Source organism: Hippocampus zosterae, chromosome 9, assembly GCF_025434085.1.
Source record: "Hippocampus zosterae strain Florida chromosome 9, ASM2543408v3, whole genome shotgun sequence".
NCBI lineage: Eukaryota > Metazoa > Chordata > Actinopteri > Syngnathiformes > Syngnathidae > Hippocampus > Hippocampus zosterae.
Window position 1 is genome coordinate 21,048,718 of NC_067459.1, and position 24,659 is coordinate 21,073,376.

General features: G+C 44.0%; 1 protein-coding gene across 1 annotated transcript in view; it reads left to right on the forward strand.

The window, feature by feature from the left end:
* slc2a9l2 (solute carrier family 2 member 9, like 2) overlaps positions 1 to 14,872 on the forward strand; it is a 34,963-nt gene extending 20,091 nt beyond the window's left edge. Inside the window, exons 9-13 of the mRNA XM_052075394.1 lie at positions 169 to 279; positions 2,843 to 2,944; positions 4,614 to 4,689; positions 9,877 to 10,004; positions 14,326 to 14,872. Coding sequence (XP_051931354.1) covers positions 169 to 279; positions 2,843 to 2,944; positions 4,614 to 4,689; positions 9,877 to 10,004; positions 14,326 to 14,568 — 660 coding nt within the window. The 3' untranslated portion in view covers positions 14,569 to 14,872. The remainder of the gene's footprint in view (positions 1 to 168; positions 280 to 2,842; positions 2,945 to 4,613; positions 4,690 to 9,876; positions 10,005 to 14,325) is intronic.
* Positions 14,873 to 24,659: the final 9,787 nt, after the last annotated feature.

The window sequence follows — 24,659 nt, forward strand, 5'->3', positions numbered from 1 at the left end:
GGAAAGAAAACTGCTCATGTTTGATAATTTTCCATTTTGGGCTAATTGGCCAACAGCTTGTGAACTGTTTACAGACCTCAGGGCGAAGACATTAGTTTTATGAGCATCTTTTGTTGTCCATCGAAAGGTAAGACTGAGTTCCACTGATCGTCTATTGTCTGTTTCCAGATCTGGTATTACACTAATGGGATCCTACAAGAAGCAGGCTTTGCGAAAAATATTATCCCGTACATCACCCTCAGCACAGGAGGTATCGAGACGTTTTCCGCTATCATCTCTGTGAGTATTGCCACGTTCAAATTGTCTGATGTGTTCGCCTTTTCCTCGCTGCCTTTCACCCTCTTCAAATTAGTTTTCTATGCATCATTGTCATAGGCTTTGCATATGTAATCATTTGATTTCATATTCAAAGCGCATTATACATATGGAATGGGGTTCACTGCGTTTGTTAAAGGTGCTTTACCCTGATGGTGATTAATGACCACAGCCTCTCCGGTAACACACGGGAACATCAATTTAGGGCCTCTGTGTTGTTGTTTTATTTTGTGTTTAGAGTGAGCTACTTGTTTATTCTTAAAACACACTTCAACCCTTAAACAAGAAAAACTCTTAAGTATGCAATCGCAAGTTTGCCTCCCTTTAATCATTAATGGGATAATTGTAATTGCCCGCAACCTCAATCTATTTTTACCACTGGTTAACAAAAAAACGAACAGCTCATTTGCATGTCCTAATTTATGTCTTTGTGCTTTAGTACAACGTGCTGTGTGGGAAAATAAATCGGAAAGCAGAGAGTCTTCTTAATTGTTTCTATCACAGTGTAATTTGGCATAACTGCAAGTGTTAGAGTTTCAAGATGTTTCTCAGGTGCGCCTCTTCATCTCATTTCCACTGCCCGAGGATAATACTTAATTATGTCCGTTGCGTGCGGTTGAGGTCATGCCATGTTTGAATTTTCCATCTAATTAAAGCCAACTTTGCCCGTTGTTTGAGAAGACAACCGTCTCCAGCTCATTTCTGTATTCGGCTCACTCACAAGACCGTCTTCGACCGTTGCTTGTTGGCTGTGAATGCATTTATTAATTTTTTTGTTTTGTTATTACTTTTCGTATTTTTCATTGTCTGGGTTACAGCCCAGTTGCAAAGTTGTAATATTTCCACAAGGTGTGCTTCTTTGCAATTGTGATGACTTTTCTTGCTTCACCAGCTCTGCGATCAATGCACTATTCATTCATTCATCTTCCGAACCGCTTGATCCTCACTAGGGTCGCGGATCAATGCACTATTGATTTTCTAATGGCCTTTGGATGCGGGTCGCCATTTTTTGGGATTCCTTATTGTTAAAGCTTGTTTTTATCTTGGAATTGGATTCTCTTATAGCGTTTGTGTGTGGGGTGCGCTCACTTGCTTGTGTACCATAAGTTCCAAGGACCTCTTTGTGACCTATCCCCTGTGTGTTCTCTTATTACTTACTCCATGTTCGATAAAATTCTCCATTATCCGTCCGTCTTATCAAATGCATTTACTCCTTACTTTTTTCCTCAAGTTTTGCTTGGTTACATTCTTGACTGACGTGCCTGACAGTTTGCGGCTCTTTATTCGATCCGGTGACTTTCTCTGACGAGGGAGAGAAAAATAAACGGTGACTTCTTCAAACGTGCACAACCATTAGAGTGCAGCAAAAGTCTGTGTGCAAGCTTTAACGTGTCCTTTTATTGTCTTTGTGTTCAATTGTCACCAGAGTGACTGTCAAGGCCAAAGTACATTTTCACGCGCAACACCTCCCCCAGGGGTTTATCTGTGAATGGTGCCAAGAACCCAGCACAAGAAGGGCCAGTGGTGCCTCGAGCTGCGGCTACTTGTCTTTAATGGCTCGTCTGCTTCTTGATGTGATGAATAATGACGAGACGTTTTAGTCCTGTCAACCATGAGTGCGAAAGTCACAGCTTTGACCTCTGCCAAGAAGTGCAGATGAGACGTGCTCCGGGTGAAAATGCTGATTTCATTCAGTGCGTTCAGTCTATTATTGGTGACTTGCATTGTTGTGAAAGCGCTATATAAATCGGCATGTATTGTATTTACTGTCGAAGTCGAAATGTAACTTCATAAACGGCAATAAAATGAGTGGACTCTGAGCTGTTTTATTTGCACAGACCACAGTCGGAAGAAAAATTGAATCGGCTGCAGTGGTGGCTCGTAGAGAGATGTCCACTGCCTTCGGGGCACGTGGGATGCACACGCACACGCACGCACATTCATACACGAGAGCGAAATACTTCCTGTTCCTGTTCAACCTTGTCTCTGCTGAGCTGGTGGCATGCATACGATATCGAACAACAGCAATGACCTTTTCCGCAGCTTCATGAAATCTGACCGCCGAGGTCAGACCGGCGCCCTGAATATCTTAACACCCCCTCTATGTGCCGCTTTGGGGGTGAGCGGTCGCAGTGGGGGTTAAATGCATTTCGCCACCGCCTCAACTGCGTCCAAAAAACGTCATAGGCTTCTTTGTCAAGAATGTTTGCTATCGCCAAACATTAACGGCTGTATTTTGACATTTGAGTTATAGTGTTGCCTCAACAATATTTGCCGAAGGACATGTCATTTGTCTGAGTGATTAAAAGGTTACGTACATAAATATATAAACATTTACAACAAGTTGTTTCAATTGCTAGCCATAACGGCCCTAAAGAGATTATCGTGGAAAGTACAAAGACACCAGCTTGACCATGATCAGGCGCTGTGGTGTGGTCAAGATAGTATACCTCCTATATTTGAAAGATTTATTCTATAACTCGTCGCACTTGTTTCTGATACAATGCGGTCTTCGTCCTCTTTCCAGGGCTTGGTGATAGAACGAATCGGGCGAAAACCTCTGCTCATATTTGGGTTCAGCGCCATGGCAGTATTCTTCAGTCTACTCACAGTGTTCCTCAATTTTCAAGTAAGATTCTGCAAACTCCTCCTCATTTCGTCTTGTGCCGGAACTCTCTTTCTTCTGTGGTATAGTAACATTCATTCATTCATTCATTCATTCATCTTCCGAGCCGCTTGATCCTCACTAGGGTCGCGGGGGGTGCTGGAGCCTATCCCAGCTGTCCCCGGGCAGTAGGCGGGGGACACCCTGAATCGGTTGCCAGCCAATCGCAGGGCACACAGAGACGAACAACCATTCGCACTCACACTCACACCTAGGGACAATTTAGAGTGTTCAATCAGCCTGCCACGCATGTTTTTGGAATGTGGGAGGAAACCGGAGCACCCTGAGAAAACCCACGCAGGCCCGGGGAGAACATGCAAACACCACACAGGGAGGCCGGAGCTGGAATCGAACCCAGTACCTCTGCACTGTGAAGCCGACGTGCTAACCACTGGACTACCGGGCCGCCTGGTATAGTAACATAGTGAATGAAAAAGAAAAAGTTATTTGAAAAGGGGACTGCAAAACTTCCAATGTGTCCACGTCATACTTTCTGGGAGAAATGATAAAGTAGGTGTAAGTGTAAAAACCAAGTTGATCAACAAAAACATGTACCGGTACTTGTATACACGTAATATCACTAGACCAGAAGGAACAATTTGAAGTAGATAGCTAGCTTGTACTTATGTGTCATAAGTCAATGCCGAGTGCTGATATCACTGATGCATAGAATTTCAATAACCACAGTGAAAGGTAGAGGTGAACACAAACGTGACTCACCGATGTATCAAACAGCCGCGGTGTAGCGGCAACTACATACAGGGAAGAGTTGCAGCATTCAATGGCAGATTATTATTCGGGTTTTTTTTCTTCATCAATGGCTGCAAATGTCATCCTTCACAAGAACTCGATACTTTGTTCTAAGGCCAGTATCAGCCCGATACTGATCCCAGGTATCGGTCCTCACCCATTCCTAAAGAAAACAATGATACAGAATTGACGTTGGTCAACTTTTGTTCTGATTTCGAAACAATTAAAAGTTAAATAATCCATTCTTGCATCAACACGTCGCCATCATAAATTCAACAAATGTCTTGCAAGGATAAAAGTAAATGAATCACTTATAAAAAAAATCATTGGCAGATCGGCAAATGGGCTCACACAAATGCGACCCTTGTGGTGTACTTTGCATGCTTTCATTATTCGCGTCGTCTTGAATTAGCTCCTGTATGTTTGCGCTGCGCAAACAGCCATTCACATTCTCACTCACACCGTCACTGAGTGGGAACAGATTCTCCCGCTGCGCGCACACAAGTCGGTGTACCTCGACATCATCGGCCACTCGCTCCACATCAGTGACTGCACAAAACGAAAGCCGAATCATAAAATAATGAAGAAAGTCATGAAAGTATTGCACTTTTTACAATCTACTCTTTTATCCAGGGTTGAATTGTTAATTGTCTGAATATCCTTTTTAGACACAAGTTCACGGTGGGCAATCGAATTAATCTTGAGGTCAAACTTGCACAGTCGTAACATTCGAACCTGTGGTCAAATAGATCACGTTTAAGTAGTAGTCGATATGATCACCGGAACGGGAAAGTGAAGGTAGACGTACTTCACTTGAAGAAGGATTGACACTTTGCTGAATTTACGCTTACAATGGCACCACCTTCCCTTTCTCTCTTCGTAGGACAGCGTGTCATGGATGCCTTACCTCAGTTATGTCTGCATCCTGGCAGTGATCGCTTCCTTCTGCTCTGGGCCAGGTATTATTTCTGTTTTATAGTCTCACCTCTTATGCTTAAATTATTGGATTTTTTTTTTTTAAGTGGCGATTGTGCTACAGCGTCCCTGGTTATGTGGCAGCATTTGTAAATACAATTGTAAATAGCACTGCGATTTATCCATTTTGTATTTATATTGCACTTAATTGAACGGTGTTTGTTTGTTTTTTTTCTTCTTTCTACCTACATTCTTGCTGCTGGAGGCTGTAAATTTCCCCAGTGTGAGACAAATATTTTAGTCTTAGTCTTAGCATGAGTTGACCAAGTCTGGGTTAAAGCTCACTCAAAATGGAAAATGTAATGTGTGCCGGGCTCCATGTTTTCAAAGTTTATACACGCGCACACACACACACACACACACGCGCGCGCGTGCGCGTGCGCACACTTGACATCCAAAGGTTTTCATGCATTGGATATGTGCTCTTCCTGGGAACAGAGAGATTGCGTCTCATGTTCTTTTCACAGCAGAGATTCACAGCACAGTGGAACCAATGAAGCCCTCTACCGCTTGCGATTCTCATGTTCACACAAGGGATAATCCCGATTGTGCTTTGAGCTTTTGAACAGACGAAGGATGAGCCACAGTCGTTATGAAGTCAAGCAAAAACGCAAAGATAAAACAGAAAAGATGGTTGGTTTCATCTGAACTCGTCTTTGATCCAAATTTAGTATTCCATCCTGCGCTGCATTTGCAGCTTATTTGACATTTGTTTTTGTCACCTATTCGTACATAAAATGGAGTCGACCCGGGAGATTAAACTTTCAATACGGCTGAGATCAGCGGCTGTAAACACTTTTATTCCCTCTGTGGATAAGGTATCTTATAAATGCGCTGATTTTTCATCATTAAAGCAGAGGTCAAAAAGAAATATTTGCAATATGTGCTTTGCCTCCACTAGCTTAAACACGTTATCACCACTCATTAATATTGCATGCATGAATGGTTGATGATAAACAAACAGTATGAAGAGATTTTTCTCCTCGTGACAGTTACGTTTTTGCTGCAATTTTATTTTTTTATTCACGTCCTAACGTATGACCTGACCGGAGATTCGGCAGCCACCGAATTCAACTTTAAACCTCCCTGTAAACCTCAACATGTAGCCTACGACGGTAGAAATTGCGTTAAAAAGTTTGCAAGTCAGTTTTATTCCTGTCGGTGCATTTCTACGCGGCGCTTTGATGAAGTGTGTGTCATTCCGTTGTTAGTGTTCCCTCGGTGACTGCAGTTTAGGGTCCAGTTTGAGGTGGGCTCGTTAATTGGGTCCTCTCACTGCTGGGGGCTCTTTGTGAGACTCGTGGTATTGGCCCTCCCAGGTAGTCATTTGTTCAACTGTCTCTATGGTGACAGCTGAGAAAAAAAAAAGGTTGATAAATGTTTTAGGGAATGAGTTTAGCTCTTGGTGCACTATGATACAATTTTTGTACCCCCCTTTTAAACACGGGACAAATTTTGTGTTTTTATTTTATTTTATTTGTTTAAGTGACAGGGTTTATACCTTGACATTCTGCCTTTGATTTTGCAAGACATACTGTGCGTCTTCATGTCCAAACTGAGCAGGCCGCAATGCTTTCTGCACACTTGCAACGTGATCTGCCTCCATATTGTGCTTACTTTTTGCTGCCTTTTGGCCGCGTTTGCTTTGCTCATTGAATTCAATTTTAATATTCTTTCGCTTGACGCTCCTCCACCGTTCTAGACTTTACGGCGTTGGCATAATCACAATTATGATAATTCATTTTCTATTGCGCATTTAAGAGGTGGTTGGGTGGCATCAACGCATGTGCTAGAACACCAATGTTCTTGTCAAAATGTATGCAGATCTATTCAGAAGAATGAGTTCTCGGGTGGCCCTAACGGCGCTAACGATCACGTAACCATGCAATCCCACTCGTGAGCATTTTAGAGTTGGTCTTATACGCTGGGATGCATTTCCAGAATTCATATAAATATGCTTAGTTTTTGGGAAATCATGGCGAGTTACAAAAATAAGGACACAATGTTATTGCTGCCAAAGCCAACCATTTCTTGAATCAAAAGGTTCACATAATTGTTCATGTTGTGGTGAGTAAATAATACACACACACACACAGATGTACAGTACATATATAGATATAACGTCGGATATATGCATGATTTATAAATAGTTTCACGAGGACTTGTTGAAACAACGCATGGTGATATGAATCGTGTCAGCTGGGATGGTACCCGTGACCCACGGTGGGATAAGCAGTTCCAAAAAATGGAAAAGTGTCCACCTGATTCAAAGCCGTCCGAGTAATCATCCACTTGCAGTTTTTCGATAAATGCAAAGTAGCTTGTGAATGTGAATGTCCTCACCGTCTTATCAGGATATTGTGTTGCCAGTGTTACTCCACATATCAGCACGTCAATAAATATCCAAGTACAAATCTTTTTATTTTGCCCAATATAGTGTTTGGGGATTTATTTCATATGCTGGTTATTACAAGATATTGGGCAACTGAACAGTCATAGCTTTTGTATCACAAATAGTCGGTAAACGTGAATGGAAAATTATTCATGAAATCCTTGCATCAGTAACTGTTTTCAAAGAAAAGATAAATCAGTCATATGAAGTAATCCCAGAGGTCATGAAAGGCTGTTTAACTGAGGTGAGGAAAAAAGAGAGAGAGAGAGACGGAACTTGAAAGCTCTTCCCTGCTGAATATCCACAGAGACAATCATTCGGTTGTGATTACTTTCGAAGCGTCCGTATCTGTAGTAAGACGTATGCGTTTATGAGTACACAGGACCCCATTATTGGTGAGGGACTGGGACAGCGGCGTGCTGCAAATAGTGAAAATCAGTACAGAATTGATGCCCACCGAAATGCACGGGTTTTGTTTTGTTTCTCCAAAACGATGATCAAACATCCCTCCGTCCATCCATCCGTCCATTTTCTAATCCGCTTATCCTCACAAAGGTCGCGGGCCTGCTGGAGCCTGTCCCAGCTGTCTTCGGGCAGCAGGCGAGTTGCCAGCCAATTGCAGGGCACACACAGACGAACAACCAACCGTGCTCCAACTCACACGTTGGAACATTTTCAAGTGATCCATTGACCTGTCTCGCATGTATGATTCTGAAACTCTCATAACATAGTCACAGAAGGATACTGCAGCTAAAGCAGCTCGCGTATTGCTTTTACCCGTGACAAATACATACGATTGATCTTTGTGGTACTGTATTTTCCGCACGAAAAGGCTCACCTAAAAGCCTTCCGTTTTCTGGCAAGCTCACAGCGTGCCTTAAAATCCGATGCGCCTTGTGTATGGTTATTACGGTAATATGTCAACCCCCAAAATGGCTCCTCGCTAGAGACATGCTTACAACACAGAGTTCAAACTTAAGGCGATCGGGTTACGCAGTTGAACACGGAAATAGAGCAGCGGCGAGAGAGTTCAACGTGAACGTTCAACTTGCTGTTGGTGGGTGAAGTGAACTGTTTCGCTGCTTTATCAAATAAGGTTTACTGACATCTGATCATCGATATATAAATCAGGGTGTAGTGTCGTGTTGTGTTCTGTTGGCATTTCCTTGAGCAGAGCTCCATCTAGTGGATGCATTATAGATTGCGTCTTATAAAGCGGTGCGTCCAATATATGAAAAAAATGACAAAATAGGCCATTCATTGAAGGTGCGCCTCATAATCCAGTGCGCCTTTTAGTGTGGAAAATACGGTACACATGAAAGAATTCCCTTGTTTTATTCACCTGCATGAACAAAATAAAATGAAATGCTCGCTTTCGTATATTTTACCAACGCAAAGTCTTCTTTGGCTCCTGCCATTTCCATTTTCATCACTTTATGTCATCAGGCTTTCACAAGAGATGAATTGCTATTTTGCCCCGCACTCATGCTAGCTCATTCAGACAATTTATGGGCATTTAGAGTGAAGGTCACTTCCGAGGTGTCACTTTAATTCCAATTCGAGAGTGACTGTAGGCTCTTTGTTCTCCACAAACACTCTCCGCAATACTGACCCAGACATCCGTAGGCTTATTGTCACAGGATTTGTAATTTTTTAACATTTATTTATTAAGAGAGACCGTTGGCTGTATTTAACCACCGTTCTGGTTATTTGCCACCTGGAGCTTCGAGGCTGTTCTTTTTCTTAAACGGTCCAAATGCCCCATCGTCCACCATATTCATTGTTTCCACTGACTGTTATGTAATATCGTTTCTAATCGGCCCCTATCTTATCAAGGCCTGCCAAGCCTCGAGGCTCTTGGAAAAACTCTGTGCCTTTAGACCCAGTGGGTCGCTTCTATTTCAGACTGCAGCTTTCCCTATTCAACTCTTTGTCTTCGGACTGAATATTCCACAGAGGGGGTAATTTTTAGTAGTTTGCAGTAAAAGGAAGATAGCGTAAAAAAAAAAAAGAGGGCTTGGAGAGTTCATCCGTAATGACACAAAAGTCCCTGCCATGTGAAATTCAACACTGATTCAAATGCGCTCTATTTTGATAGCTTGACAATTATTTCAGCACGCAGAAAAAGTCTCAATGTCCTCTTGCCATGTTATTTCAAGCTTTCTGCCACGCTAAAATGATTTCTTTCCGACACCCATCTGCTAGGTTCGCGAGGCACCGGGTGAGGGTGTTAGTCACCAGACCCAATCCCGACTCGGGAGCGCATTGGTACACTCAAGTGCACACTCGAGCTCCCTGAGAGAAACATTCTGGTGGTGTCTGTGACCTTCCTTTCCAAATCCCAGTTGAGTGTCCACAAGGCTCGGAAATGATGAACACTGGTGCGGAATCTGGCGCATTCATGTCACATTGCCTGAAGCGTGAGCATGTTCTGTCATCCTTGGAGCCAAACTTCCTTGCCAAATGAGAGCCATTACATTTTTTTTAACTTCTTTCTCCCTTTTCTTCGGGAGTAATCGGGAGAAACGGGTACACGAATACGGTTCAATAAAGTAAATTTGCGCCGCACATTTAAACTGATCCCCGGTGTTCTCTATTAGTTCTGCTAATGGGATGAGGACTCGAGTGTGATCATTTTGCCTTGTTTACATTCACAAGCAGTTAACCAGAGTGAAGAGAATTGACTTGTCACTTTCCCCTTTTTACTTCAGTGCGGTCTTAAGCGGAGCTCAACTGTAGCTCGGTTGATAACCGGTGACATTCTCCTCTTCTTTGATAGGAGGCATCCCCTTTATCCTGACCGGTGAACTGTTTGAGCAGTCCTACAGGCCTGCCGCCTTCATGATTGCCGGTATTGTCAACTGGTTGTCCAACTTTGCAGTGGGTCTCTTGTTTCCTTTTATACAGGTAAGTCCAATACTTGGTGAAGAAGTATCTATTTTTAGTGTATCGGTGCTGATGAAAGAAATCCTTAGTTCTTATTGGCCCATTTAGCATCGACTCCTTGCAGTCTTTCGAGATAGTTTTGGAAGATGCGCATTACTTTCTCAGGTGTTAAAACGGCTCATTCTTCTTGGTGAAGAGACTCCAGTTCCTGTAAATTCTTTGTTTTACATGAACTGCACATTTCAGATCTCCATGGATTGGCTCAATGATAGTGAGGTCAACAGACTGTGATGGCCACATCAGATCTTTTACTTTTCCCCGCTGTAGACCCTGAAGGGTCAACCTGGTCTCGTTTTCTCATTTTCAAAGTTCACCCAGCTTTCCTCGGAGGACCTTAACAGACCTTTGGCTCAGTATCCCGCAAAGTCGGTGTGCTCCTGGGAAAAATGTGCATGCGTCTCTCAAAAGCTTAAAACACTCTCGTAGGCGCACGCATACGATCAGGGTGGAAATCGCTTTCTACTTCCATCTTCCAAGGACTGTGCGCCTCTGGTACGTTCATTTTAAAGAGCACAAAAGGTGCCACTTTGATTGGACGCCAATCTAGTTGGCTGTGTTCACGCCCACAACGGCGCAAAATGCTGAAATGCATTCATTTGCCAATAAACCGCCCGAGCTGGTGAAAATACCAAAGCAAAGTCTAGCTCCCCCTATAAATATTTAGACTGCGCCTCATGCCAGACTTGCGCTGGTCATGAAAAAAGCCATTGCGTAATTCTTTTTGTTTTATGCTTTGTAGATTTGTTCTATTATATCCCAAACTGCTGCTTGTTGTCGTGAGTTGAATTGAATTTACTGCCACCATACAGTGCTTGCCCCTCAAGTCAAAAACAAAAATTGTCCCAACAAAGGCTCACATCATATCCCGAGAGGCATCACGATACAGGCATAGTGCGTATGAATGGAGTGCTGCACTTAGGCAGGGAAAGCAGCCTAATAATTCGAGTGCCTTCATTTTGATGTTTGCTTGTTGTTGTTCAAGAGGATTGAATTTCTGAGATGCAACGATTCAAATCATGACAACTAGAAGGAGGAGTGCCTTCACAAAAATCAATTCCACTTTATTTTCAGTCTGAGTGGAAGTTATGCAAAGTGAAAGTCGTGTCTTGTCTGCATTTGTCTTCTGTTGCAGTCGCAGAACCTAAATTTAGCCTTCAAGTCAGACGTAGCAGCGTGTCATCCTTTGACTCATAAATCAAACGCCTAACACTCTCGAGTAAAACAGTATTTGATTTGCCTCAATTAATTCTTGGTTCATAAGTCATCTGTGTCTTGCCAAACATTTCCTCCACCAATTGCGCATCATTTGGCTCCAGGTCAGCCAAAGGGACAGCTTTACCTTTCAAAAAGGATCGTGCTTATTCTCCCAGCAGTACACGAGAGACTCTTCTGGCATCCAGACTTGCACGTGGCCCCCCCCCCGTGGCGTCACTGTGATCGCTTCGTAATTGCCAGTCCATATGTTACACTTTGCATCACAAGCTTTCAGTCGGCACACTTTCATGTCTGTGTTAGTCGCCGTTAAGTGGACCACAGAGAAGTGACGTCACGTGATGATAACAATGCAGGACGCTTCATTTTGATGGATGCTTCCTGGAATGTTGACAACTGACATCAAGTGGAAAAAAGGAATAGGGTGGAGATGCGTGCGCAATTACAGAATAAATACATCAACGCAGTTAATTGCACCAAGGGACAAGCGTGAGAGAAAACGTGACCGAGGTGAGAAATTGCTTTCGGTGTGAGGGAGCGGTACAGGTCGATTACAGTTTGTCAAATTTTGCATTGTCAGACACACAGGTCACATCTAAAAAGAAGTCTGACCTCTGATGTGATACTTGCACCTCCCTTCATCAGCACATTTTTTTTCCATCTCTATAAAAGTAAAGGGCTCAACTTGCCCTTGACCAGAAACCGATAAAGTGTCTGCTATTGTCTTTGAATTCTCGACAGACCACGACAAGCATTATTATACTGGAAAGTTGCATTACATTTATCCTCACAAGGGTCGCGAGGGGTGCTGCAGCCTATCCCAGCTGTCTTTGGGCAGTAGGTGGGGGACACCCTGAATGCCAGCCAATCAATCGCAAGGCACACAGAGACGATCAACCGTCTGCCATGCATATTTTTGGAATGTGGGAGGAAACCGGAGTACCCGGAGAAAACCCACGCAGGCACGGGGAAAACATGTGAATTCAACGCAGGACGGCCACAGCCAGAATCGAAGCCTGCACTTCTACGCTGTGAGGTTGACGTGTTAACCAGACGTCCTATAACTATGGCTGTCCATTTCAATGAGCCCTTTTTTTTTTAAGCAAACAAAACGTGCAGCCGGTTGCCATTTGTACACTGTATGTATGTAGACTGAAAAATTGTGTCGAATTTTCTCCCTTTCATTTCATCAAGTGGTTTCACAAAATGACATCCTCTGGATACGGATATATAGATATTTTTTTAAGTAGGCCACGACGCTGCTTGAAAAAAAAAATCCGCTCGAACCCAGAGGCTTTTATATCATGCAACCACTTGATGAAAGAAAATAAAAACCAACACACCTCTTCAGAGAGAACATGCACCGAGGCCAACAAGACAACGTCCCAGTGCTCATGTTCTCGTGCTACAAAAAAAACAACAGATCCCAATTGGCTGTGCTCACATCACTGTTATTACAAAGCTGCCAGATGTGCGTGCCAGCAGCTTGCAGGTCAGGGGGAGGGAAAAAAAAAAAAAAGAGAGTGATGAGAGTCCACATGGCTCCCGAAACAATGTTTGGATTGTCTTGTGAATACACACATTGATCGGCATCCCTTCTGGTGAGTTATTTGCTGGAGATTAGCTCCATGTGTATAGAACACGTGGTCCCAGTTCATCCATCCAATACCCGTGGATCAGCGGTCTTTGCGAGTTTTGTATTTAACGGATGAACTGCACACGTTTAATTTGCAGATTCCAGAATGAACTCAATTAAATGACGAGTCACAATTACAATGTGAGCTATGAACAAGCGCAATTAGTCTGTTGCACGAGTGCAGAATCATTAGAACCCTCATACTCAATTTGCATCCGCGTCCCTTATGATTGTGCTGCGCGAGCTATGGTCCATAACTGTACTTCACAGCGACTGTGTGTCTCCCAATTATCCGGCTGTGAGGATGTCACAGAAACGCAATTATCCACAAAAACTCCTAAACAGCCCAGTGCGATATTTGCGGTGATGCCGCTGTCATCTGTTCAACGCTTCGGTCTTTTTCCCCCACCGGAGGCGCTGTCCTTCAATAGGCTTCCACTGGGATGCAACAAGCCTATAAAACCCCTCTCACATGCATTTAATCCCCTGCAGTGACAGCCTACACCCTCAGCCACAGATTATGACTAAGTGCTGCCCCAGAAACCAAATAGTTGGACTGCCCGCTATGGGCATGTGGAGGACTAAATACATGTTCGCAGACCACCTCACCGTCTTTGTGTTCTCTGTTCTATCTGTCTGGTTTCTTCTCTGCCATTCTACGGGCTGTCCCCTTTGGATGGGTCTTTACGTTCACACACAGATGGCTCATTGTTTGCGTGCGCGTCGGCGCGACCCCGGATGAGCTTCCGCTGCACTCGCTCGTCTGTATCCGATATGGTGACAGGGTTAAACACAGACGGCGTGGGGGGCAAGGGTGTCCTGTTTGAAGATGACTCATCGCCCACAACAGCTGGGAGAGAGAGGCAGTGTTTTGCTTTTGTTTTTTGGGTTGTTGTTGTTGTTTTGTTTTTTTTTTCATCTAACTTTACAGATGAGCATTACATCATAAAGACCGCATGAAAAGTGGGTCAGGCCCTTTCAGTGTTGTTTTTTCGGTGCTCTTATGAAATTGGCTCAACATGGGGAAATCTGTGTCAGCCGGAGTGATATAACGGCTCCAACGTTAAGTTATTCTTCTGTTCGGCCACGCGTGGCTATTTTGGACTGGCCATTAGTTTGAGCAGGTGCGTGCATCGTGCTGCAATTATGTTGTGTCCTTTACTCTGGCACTCAGGGTCAGGCTAGCACGCACAAGCAACTCTTAAGAGTTCATCATAAATTCTATCTGTGAGTAATCAGTGCGTAAAGGATGGATTTAATTTGTGAGTGGATTTATCACCAGACTGATATCGGGATGGTTAATTGTGAAAGGGTCAAGTCTGTTAACTAATTAGATGGCTGTAACCTGTAAATACCCGTCGGTGATTGTTTGAACGGCAATGGGGAAAAATGTGATGGCGTTTGTCCTACGCTTTCTTTTCTGTTTTTGTGTAGGAGGCCCTGGAGACATTTGCCTTCCTGGTGTTTGTGGGTGTCTGTGTGGTGGCGGCAATCTACCTCTTTATCATCCTCCCTGAAACCAAAAAGAAAACGTTCATGGACATAAGCCAGAGTTTTGCCAAGATCAACAAAGTCCCGGTTTCCTCGAAGAGCCATGAAATGAAGCTCGTTCTGTGTACCGGCCAGGATCAGAACGAGAAAGTGCAAAATGGCTTTAAGATGGAGAGTTCCTTTTAAATCTAAATCTTGTTTTGCGGCAACATTAAGATTCACAATAACATTGTTTTTATTGTTGGGTTTTTCATGCACTTAATCTTGGAAGAAAGAAATGTGCCACGCTAAATGAAATCTATTATAGACTTGGTACACTTTTTCAGAACTTTAACGAGAGAATACTTTCTTGCCATTCTGTCCGAGTTTTTATACTAGTTCAGTGACTACTGTGTGTGTGCGACTGTGCGTGTGTGTGTAATAGTATCAAACCACCACCGATTATCAAGGTTTATGCCGCCCTAAATTAAAGGCATTTATAATTACAAAATGATCTTTCTGTTTCTGTCATGGATATGTATAGAGCCCCTTCATTGAAATGACATATATAATACTACAATATCAAACTAAAAATTCCAAAATAGACTTTTATACTGAAAAATGAAATAAAAAAATAGAATTTGTAAAATAGCAAAACATGCTAGCTTATTTATGCTACAGTTAATTTTTATTTTTATTCATTGACTTTTGTTGTTGTTGTTATTTTGTTTTTGCAGTCCTACACAGAAAAAAATCGTGTTTGTATCCATCCATTTTCTGTAGTGCACACTTAGACCAACAACCTGTTTATTCATACATTCAAATCTTTGGCTAATTGAATGCGCGCGCGCGCTAGCCAGGACGCTACCTCACTACCTCGCCTAACAGATTGAACGCTATTGTTGTTTTTGACTTCCTTCCCGGATAATAAGTGAATTAACATTCTAATTTCATACTCTTATTTAGAATGTTAAAAGGAAAGTTCACACAAAATGAGAGTTTCCACTGAAGGCACTGAAGGATGTAGAGCGGTCAATAAGGAGGAAATAGATGGTTGCCCAAGGCAATGAATTACAGTTTAGCATTAAAAATATTTTTGTTTAAGGAGCTTTGACATAATGGTTTACATATAGCTAGCTAGCTGTGTCATGAGTTTTGGTTGGTAGTCATCTGGTGTGTGATGCTGAAAAATATGAATGAGGGCAGTAAAAAAAAAAATTGAGAGAGGGAGAGAGAGAGTGTGTTCTTACAGGCACAGTTGCGGTGCTTCTAAAAGCCAAAAGGTGATTTCACCACCTGGTGTGAACTGATCGGGAAGTGATTTGTTTGTAAGCAGACAAGCGTGGAATTGGGAAGCGAATACAGGTTGCCCTCGGTAGGACAGGATGGCTTCAGTATTTATGAACGTACTCGCTGTGAGTTTAAAACGTATCTCCACACGCACACAGACGGCCTTGTGTGTGCGCAGTCGAAAGGATTTGAAACGCTGCTCGTTTTATTTGTTCATTTGTTCATTTTGCTCCTTCTTCCCGATGAGCCGCTTCAATCCCGGCCTGCCCTTGTGTTTTAGTTCCGTTTTCACTGTTGTCGTTGATCATGATAATTCTTTTATTGCTAATGATTTTGTGTACCCAATTTTTATTTTATCAACTAAATAAATGTATTTTCTGTTTGTTGCGTGCCTGGAGTTGTAATTTACGGTTCTTGCTCATACCGCAGATGCCTGTTCCGTTGAAATAGGGCGTCATTTTGAAAACAAACAAGCCTCCAACAGTAGAGAATTTTACGACAAAAAAATAATTTACAGGGAAAATGCGAATGCAAAATGCGAATTAAAAGAAATAATGAGTGATTTCATCATTTGGGGATTACAACACGTTTGGTGACTGGGATGCTGCTGAGGAAGCGGCATTAAGAGTTAACGCTGTAAAATCAATTTTGCCTATCAGAAGGATCTAATGAACACGAAGAAAACAACATCGGCGATGAAAATGCGAGACACTTCCTCACACAAGAATTGATCAAAACAAACTCAATCCTTGACCGGTTTGAATCTTAGCCTGCAACCATTTTAGGCCACCGTCCAATCAATTAAAACCAGCAGAGATTACAGCATCGCCAGCCTGACAGCTTGTGTCACATATTAATACACTGATTATTTTCGTTGCCAGGCGACCGTGCCTAAAAACGGGATAATGCCCTTCAAGGTGGCAACCCCCCCGCCCCTCCCCCTCGCTGCCCATCTCTATCACCCATCTTAAAACTCATTTTTATTATTTGGCTATTGACGTTTTTGGTAGCCTTTGATACAATGCAATTTTAACTGAAATGAAAGTCCCCGAGAGTAAAAGTGAAAGTCTTGTTAAGTTGAGATATCACAGAGAAGTGTTTTATTATTTTTTTTAATAAACCTGCCAAATATGACTGATACATTTATAAAATGAGGATTTGTGGAAAAGCTTGAAAAAAAACTCGCCATTCTCTGCATGTGCTGGAACCCATCAATCAGATGCTACTTTTACACCTGGAAAATTGCTGAAATGAATCCCGCCGGGTTGACTCAAAGCTTTTCCACGTCACGACAACGAGGCGCTCAAAAGTAACATTAATTTTACCTTCCTCTTCCACCTTCTCTCCGAGACATGTGCGCACCTCTCTGGTTGTCAAGTGGGACTTTAAAAAAAAAATCTAAATAAATCCCTTCATCACTTTTCTGCCTTTCACACATGGTCAACAACAAGGTGATCTAAAGCGGCCGCACTAGCTGACTTTCTGAAGGGAATCTGCATTTGCAATTTTTCCTGACTTGCAGTAGCGTACACGATGCAGGAGGTCACAACTCTATCGAATGAATCTTAATGCGCCAACCAACAGCGCTATACTTTTAAACACACAGTTGAAGTTTTCTTCTTCAGAGATGAGATTGACCTCATAAGTTTTGAGAAATGTCACCCATGTGCCACCTCTCACCACTGCATTAGTGGGTGTTCGGACTCTAATGAGCCGCTTCGGCTGGTGGGCATGTTGCTGCTGGCTCAAGACCACAGCGACACAGTGATTAATCGTGTAGCCACATCTCTGCACCCATTCAACCAAAACTCAAGAGGGCATGGAGGGTCTCCTGCAAACAATCGTCACAGAGTGAGATTTACAATTACGTGCTTCAAATTGTATTACACCAGCTATCCAAGATGGCGGCGACGTGAGTTTTATGTTGAGTGTGTGAGTGTGTCACCTCATCTAGTCTGTGCTTCACCGTTGTTGTCTGGTTTCCAATTTAAATGTAACAAGCGGTACTCTGCAAAAAAAAAAAGGGAATCTGTTCTGTTCTGTGTCATTGAAGAGTTTTCAAGATTGTGGGGTGGCCAACGTCCCTGTGTCCCGCTGTACTACATCCACCCCAGCAATAAAGAGCCACCAAATCCCATCTTGATATTTAGAACCAAAACAAGAGCAAACTGTCATCAGTGGACCATTTTTCAAAACAGTTACTTTGGGCTCATTAATTAAATTGGACCTTGACACGGAACAGAAATGAAAAGAAATGCTCTTCTTAGAATACGCGGCGAGCCGACGCATCATGAATGGCAGGCTGCAAACGGCCCCCGGTCCGTACTTTGAATGCCTTTGCTTTAACCTGCTCCTTCAGCTCCTTTTGCACTCATTGGCTTCTTATGCCCCCTCCCCCTGCCACACACCCCTTCCCCGACGGCTCCTTTTTCTCTGAGCGAGGAGCCTTTCCTTTGTCGAGGGAGATTCAAGGCTAAATGTTGGGTAAGCACGACACAGTCCTCACACCAGTCCAACCGCATCCCTGCAGAAGGTCATTGCACGCAGTGAGGCGGTCGACCTTCCTGTCAACATCTGTGTCCCTCCTGCTCCCCTCGGAGTCCTGCAGTGTCCCCCAGCCTGCGCTCTCCTAACAAGCTTACAGACGCTCTTGACCTCGGGTGTCCACCTTCTGAATGGCTGCATCTGAACAGCCGGGTTGAGATATATTTATAATCTAATAATATACTATATATATATATAAATAGTGGAGGTCCACTGGAATACTTAAAAAACTTAAAAATATAGATATAGTACACAAATAGAAAGCTATATCTCACCTGTGACCCAAATTAGGTTTCAGTTTCAGGATCTGAAGGTTTCAGTTCAAAGCAATTTTAATAATTGCTTCTTCTTTCTACCTACATTCTTGCTGCTGGAGGCTGTAAATTTCCCCAGTGTGGGACAAATAAAGGATATCTTATCTCATTTTATAAGCCACAGAGACTACCCAAAAGAAAATGCTCCAACTACTTTTTCACAACACCGTAGTTTGCTGATAGAGTCGAACAAAAAATAAACTTTAGACAGCACTCTGCATTTGTCACAATTATGACAATAAGTGAACATCTGGGTTGAGTGTCTTCATTACTAAATTGATGTCTGATGATGATGATGATGATTAATAATTTATTCTGCAGCTCCTGCTGCAAAAATCGAATAAGGTCGCACATTCATTCTGGTTCTGTGTACGAAAATGGATGGATGGATGAAATTATACTTGGCTGCGTTTTTTTTCGCACACAATCTATTAGATTACAAACCATAAAGGTCAAATGTCCGTCAAGTGTCTCCTTTAACAAGATGCTCATGCCTGTGTGTGCCCTGCGATTGGCTGGTAACCAGTCCAGGGTGTACTCCAATTGTCCGACGTCACCTCGGGTAGCGGCTCAGTTGATGGGTGGGGGTCCTTTTAAGGCCTTAATTACCTATGACCGACAGGTGTGCAGCTGCCGGGGGAGCCCTACAGTGCCACCTGTTGGTCCCTAAAGCGAATCATGACACCTTTCAACCCTTTCATGCCCCCTGTAACCTGATGAGATGTCCACTGTAGTCACCGCTGTCCCTGAAACGGTTAATTAAAAAAAAAAAAAAATTAGAACGCATCCTCTATCTTACTTGACACATTTGCAGGCTCCCCAGAGGCAATAACTCATGATTACAATCCCAATCTTGTCATCATTCCTTCATAGATTATGATATCACGTCTAACCTTTTCCCGAAATCGAATCACATCCCGCCTGCCCATATCTTAATAATTTACAATCGTGGGTTGTATGTATCCCGAAAGGTTCTGTCCTATTCAATCATCAGGCACCGACTCATCCGCTTTGAAAATTTTCAAATCAGCACTCCCTCAAGATTAGCTCACCGCAGCGCTACCGACCGTCGCAAATGAGTCACGGCAGTCAAACGGGAAGGAAACGGGTGTTGCGTCAAGCCTGCCTTGCAGAGGAATTTAGTCGAAGCCACGCGATCATTTTTACATGTGATAAACGTCACATGAAAATAAAAACACTTCCCCCCATCCTCTTGACTGACATACTTGTTTTCCTCACTGGTTCATTTTTGTCAATAATCTTCAGGTACGGAGTTGCAGTGGAAGCGCCGCCATCCATTTCAGTTATGTGCGATGCTTTGCAGCTTTCAGTCTGTTGACAATGTTTTGACGGCTCGCTGATGAATATGTCTAGCCAAATCCATACAAACAAATTTGACACGAGACAGTTTATGAGCTCACATTTTGATCATGTAATCTTAATTACAGACTTTTAACACGGCCGTCCCGGCATAAACAAAATTTTTACTCTAATAACGAAGCAGAAAATTATTTATTTTCTTTCTTCTTTAAGAAGCTTTGTCACGTTGACTTTTGTTTTGTCTGCTCTCTTAATTGAATGCTCATAAATGACTCCCGTCACGCTTCACCTTGTTCTCTCAAGATCCGGAGACATTACCGTCCCATTTATTATGATTCCTCGATACGTCGGTCTGTTATCACTTGGCAAACATCCGCGTCTCTTCATTCAGTCAGCGACCCGCAGCCTCGAAACGCAAAGGCCTCGGGTCGAGGTGCCAGTCCACCATTTTGAAGTCTCGGGGATTATTAATGTCTGACCTTGATTTCAGTAGCGCAACAATAGCCTTTTTCTCATAATTTGCGGTTAGGTGTCAAAAACAAAACCTGCACTTGCATTTTTCAGTATGCTAGAATATTAATGATAACATGATTGAACACTCCAAATTGTCCCTAGGTGTGAGTGTGAGTGCGAATGGTTGTTCGTTTCTGTGTGTGCCCTGCGATTGGCTGGCAACCGATTCAGGGTGTCCCCCGCCTACTGCCTGAAGACAGCTGGGATAGGCTCCAGCACCCCCCGCGACCCTAGTGAGGATCAAGCGGCTCGGAAGATGAATGAATGAATGTGCGGTATGTTATTTGCATACATTGAGGCATATACGATCGCATTATGTTCCTCAGTAGCCATTCACATTGGAATTACAGCCTCGGGTCAGATGTGACGGGGATTTGCTGTGTAGCCGGGGGTCGATCCTAAGTAATTAACCTAGAGAGCCCCCAGTCGCATGTCGCTGAATCAGGCCAGTTAATGTTCAACACATACAAATGGAGGTCTCAACACCATGCGTGCAGATCTTCGCTTTCATTTAAAAGCCTTGTTTGCTGATTGGACATTATTCAAATGATTGGCTTTTGAAGGACCCTGGGGGGAAAAAAAATTAATAAAAGTGGACCCACCCCCCCACCTCCCTCAGCCACCCAGCCCCCACCCTCCAGCAAATGAACATCAGTCTGTTTGTGGCGCGGCGAGGAATAATGTGGCCCACTTCCACATTAACCTTCTGTTTTGTAGTGTGGCATAATCAGCTGCGGTACAGATGGTGCACCGGGCACACTGTCATTTGAAACTTTTTCAAGAGATGAGCCGAAAACAGAAGCACGCGGTGACCTACATGCACTTGTCTCGGTGAGAATTAACAGATGTTATAGGTAGAAGCTGCCATTTTAAATATCACGTGTGGGGGGTGGGGGGGGGTGACGTTTTTCTCCCACAAAATAATCATTCATTCATTTTCCTAACCGCTTGATCCTCACTAGGGTCGCGGGGGGTGCTGGAGCCTATCCCAGCTGTCCCCGGGCAGTAGGCGGGGGACACCCTGAATCGGTTGCCAGCCAATCGCAGGGCACACAGAGACGAACAACCATTCGCACTCACACTCACACCTAGGGACAATTCAGAGTGTTCAATCAGCCTGCCATGCATATTTTTGGAATGTGGGAGGAAACCGGAGCACCCGGAGAAAACCCACGCAGGCTCAGGGAGAACATGCAAACTCCACACAGGGAGGCCGGAGCTGGAATCGAACCCGGTACCTCTGCACTGTGAAGCCGACGTGCTAACCACTGGACTACAAAATAATCAGTAAACATCATATAATAATAATAACGTGAAAATATTGATTGAAGTAATTCAACCCGTTTGAAAGTGGCAACAACAAAGGGTAAAAAAATAAAAAATGACATTTTTGTGAATGTGTTCATGTCATGTTTACATTTCCTCATGCGGTTTTTCTTATTCTAAGTCAGAGTTTCTTAGATTTTCCCCGCATACGTCGTGTTAGCCAAGGTTGCCGCTCTCGACACAAGCAACACCAATTCCCACAAGGAGGCGGCAAAAAAAAAACACTTGTTGCTTTCAGCAATTGGAACTATGCCTTCAAAGCGATGTTGAATTAAGAATTGTGACAGGTTGCAAACTGAGAATGAGGCCGTCGTGGAAAATGGTCACGTTCATCAACTCACTCGTTTCCCTGATAATTGCCAAACAACAGCACTCAACGGGCCTGCCAGAAGCCTTTGAGCAACAAACATTTCTCATTGTCTCGCAGCTCTGACAGTAAATAGTAATCATTGGTATTCATGGGAAGCTGGACATAAAGTTCAATGTGAGGAGGGAGTCTGGTTATCTCATTCTGACACACATACCCCCCCCCCTACCCCCCCCCCCCCCCCAATTTTCCCTTGAGCTGATCTGGGGTTGAGGGAGACCATGAGCTTTGAACGCTATTAACTATTTCACATCAATGAGTGGCAACTAGTCTTTGAACCGGTTGCCAGCCAATCGTAGGCCACACAGAGACGAACAACCATCTGCACTCACACCTGAGTTGTTTTTGGAATGTGGGAGGAAACCGAGAACCCGGAGAAAACCCACGTAAGCCCCGGGTGAACATGCAAACTCCATACAGGAAGTCTGGAGCCGGGATTGAACCCACGACCTCTGCACTGTGATTTTTTTTTTGCCTAATTTCCCTGCTTTCCCTGCTTTGAGTTCTTCCAACAAGTAAACATAAAATACTGCTTTTAAATTTAAATTTAAAAAATCATGTAACTGAGTTTGGACAGTGTTAGCAAGTCATTTCTGAAGCTTGAGGCATCAACGGTGACGACATGAAACAGTGGTGAACCTTCTCAGAAGGTCACAAAGAAATGGCGTACAGCACAGGTGTCAAACTAAAGGCCCGGGGGCCAGATCCGGCCCTCTAGTGTGATAGTCTGGGGCTGCAATGCTCAATCAGGATCTGGATGATTTGCTGTGAATTATGGAACCATGAATTTTGCTCTTTACCAGAAAATCCAGTGGGACAATGGCCAGCCGTCACTTTGTGACCTTTAGCCGTAGCGCATTTGGTTTCTGCAGCAAGACATTGATTCAAAACACACCAGAAAGTCAACTTCTGAATGGCTTGGGGAAAAAAGGAGTGCCCTGTGCGAAGAAATCTAGTCCAAAATATCCTCTGGCATTTAGAGGTATGCGCGGTAGTTTCAGTATATGTGACTGGCATTATTATTATGAGGGGGGTCCTTGGCAAAAATTCCCCCCTGTAAACTTTGAGAAGCCTTGCTCGAGGCTAGATCCGCGAGGAAAGAAATCTTACAGTCAGGTGGAATTATCCGATTAGAGGAGGGTTGATGTGTGGTGCTCTCAGTTGGCGGATGCAAGGAATAGACAAGGTGGGAGAGGGCATGAGAGGAAAATGGCTTGGCTCGGTTCACAGGCGCACGACAGATGCTTTTATTATTTATGTCTCTTTTCCTGCTCTGAATGAAACAATCTGCTGAATGCCGCTCTTCTATGCATGCGGCGAATACAACACGCAGGTTATAGCACGTAGGCTGCTCCTACAAGCCGAGTACCAATTGTAATTTCCGAACAGAACAAAAATGAAAGCCAACTTCCTTGGCCGTAAAAAGGATACCTCCTACACAAAAACAGATCAAACGGTGGTGGGAATCAAAAAGGGAAGTTCAAGATGCAAGAGGGGATTAACTGGGCAAAGGCATATCGACAAAGATCTTCTGGCAGAGGAAGACACGTGTGGCAGAAGACAACGAGGGCACCGAGCGGCGGGGCGGGGGTGAGGAGCTGCACAAGGGTGAAGCCTTGTGCGGTTAATGACATAACTGCACCGAAAGAGGACGAAGCATTAGTAACCATGGAAGCAACTAGCAAAACCGGACTGTTTGAGCGATCACATGAAATTCCATCCATCCATTTTCCGATCCGCTTTATCCTCACAAGGGTCGCTGCAGGCTAGCTGTCTTCGGGCAGTAGGCAGGGGGACACCCTGAACCGGTTGCCAGCCAATCGCAGGGCACACACAGACAAACGACCATCTGCGCTCACACGCCATGCGTGTTTTTGGATTGTGGGAGGAAACCGGAATACCCGCACAAAACCCACGCAGGCCCAGGGAGAACATGCAAACTCCACACAGGAAGGCCGGAGCCCGGATCGGACCCGTGACCTCCGCGCTGTGAGGTTGACGCGCTAACCACTGGACCACCGGGCCGCTAATGAAATACCTTCAAATGCAATGGAACGTGCAATGGAGAAAAAAAATCATGCTGAATCCACTCCATTTTATTTCGTCAAGTCGCAGCCTTGGCTTAGTCTTTAGCGAGAGCACGCATGAAAGTGGAAAACGTCCAAAACAAAAAAAAACAGAGTGAGAAATTGACAAAGGCGGCCCGCTAGTCCAGTGGTTAGCACGTCGGCTTCACAGTGCAGAGGTACCGGGTTCGATTCCAGCTCCGGCTTCCCTGTGTGGAGTTTGCATGTTCTCCCCGGGCCTGCGTGGGTTTTCTCCGGGTGCTCCGGTTTCCTCCCACACTCCAAAAACTGGGGCTGATTGAACGTGGCAGGCTGATTGAACACTCTAAATTGTCCCTAGGTGTGAGTGTGAGCGTGGATGGTTGTTCGTCTATGTGTGCCCAGCGATTGGCTGGCAACCGATTCAGGGTGTCCCCCGCCTACTGCCCGGAGACGGCTGGGATGGGCTCCAGCACCCCCCACGACCCTAGTGAGGATCAAGCGGTACGGAAGATGAATGAATGAATGAATGAATGAATGAATGAATGAATGAATGAATGAATGAATGAATGAATGAAT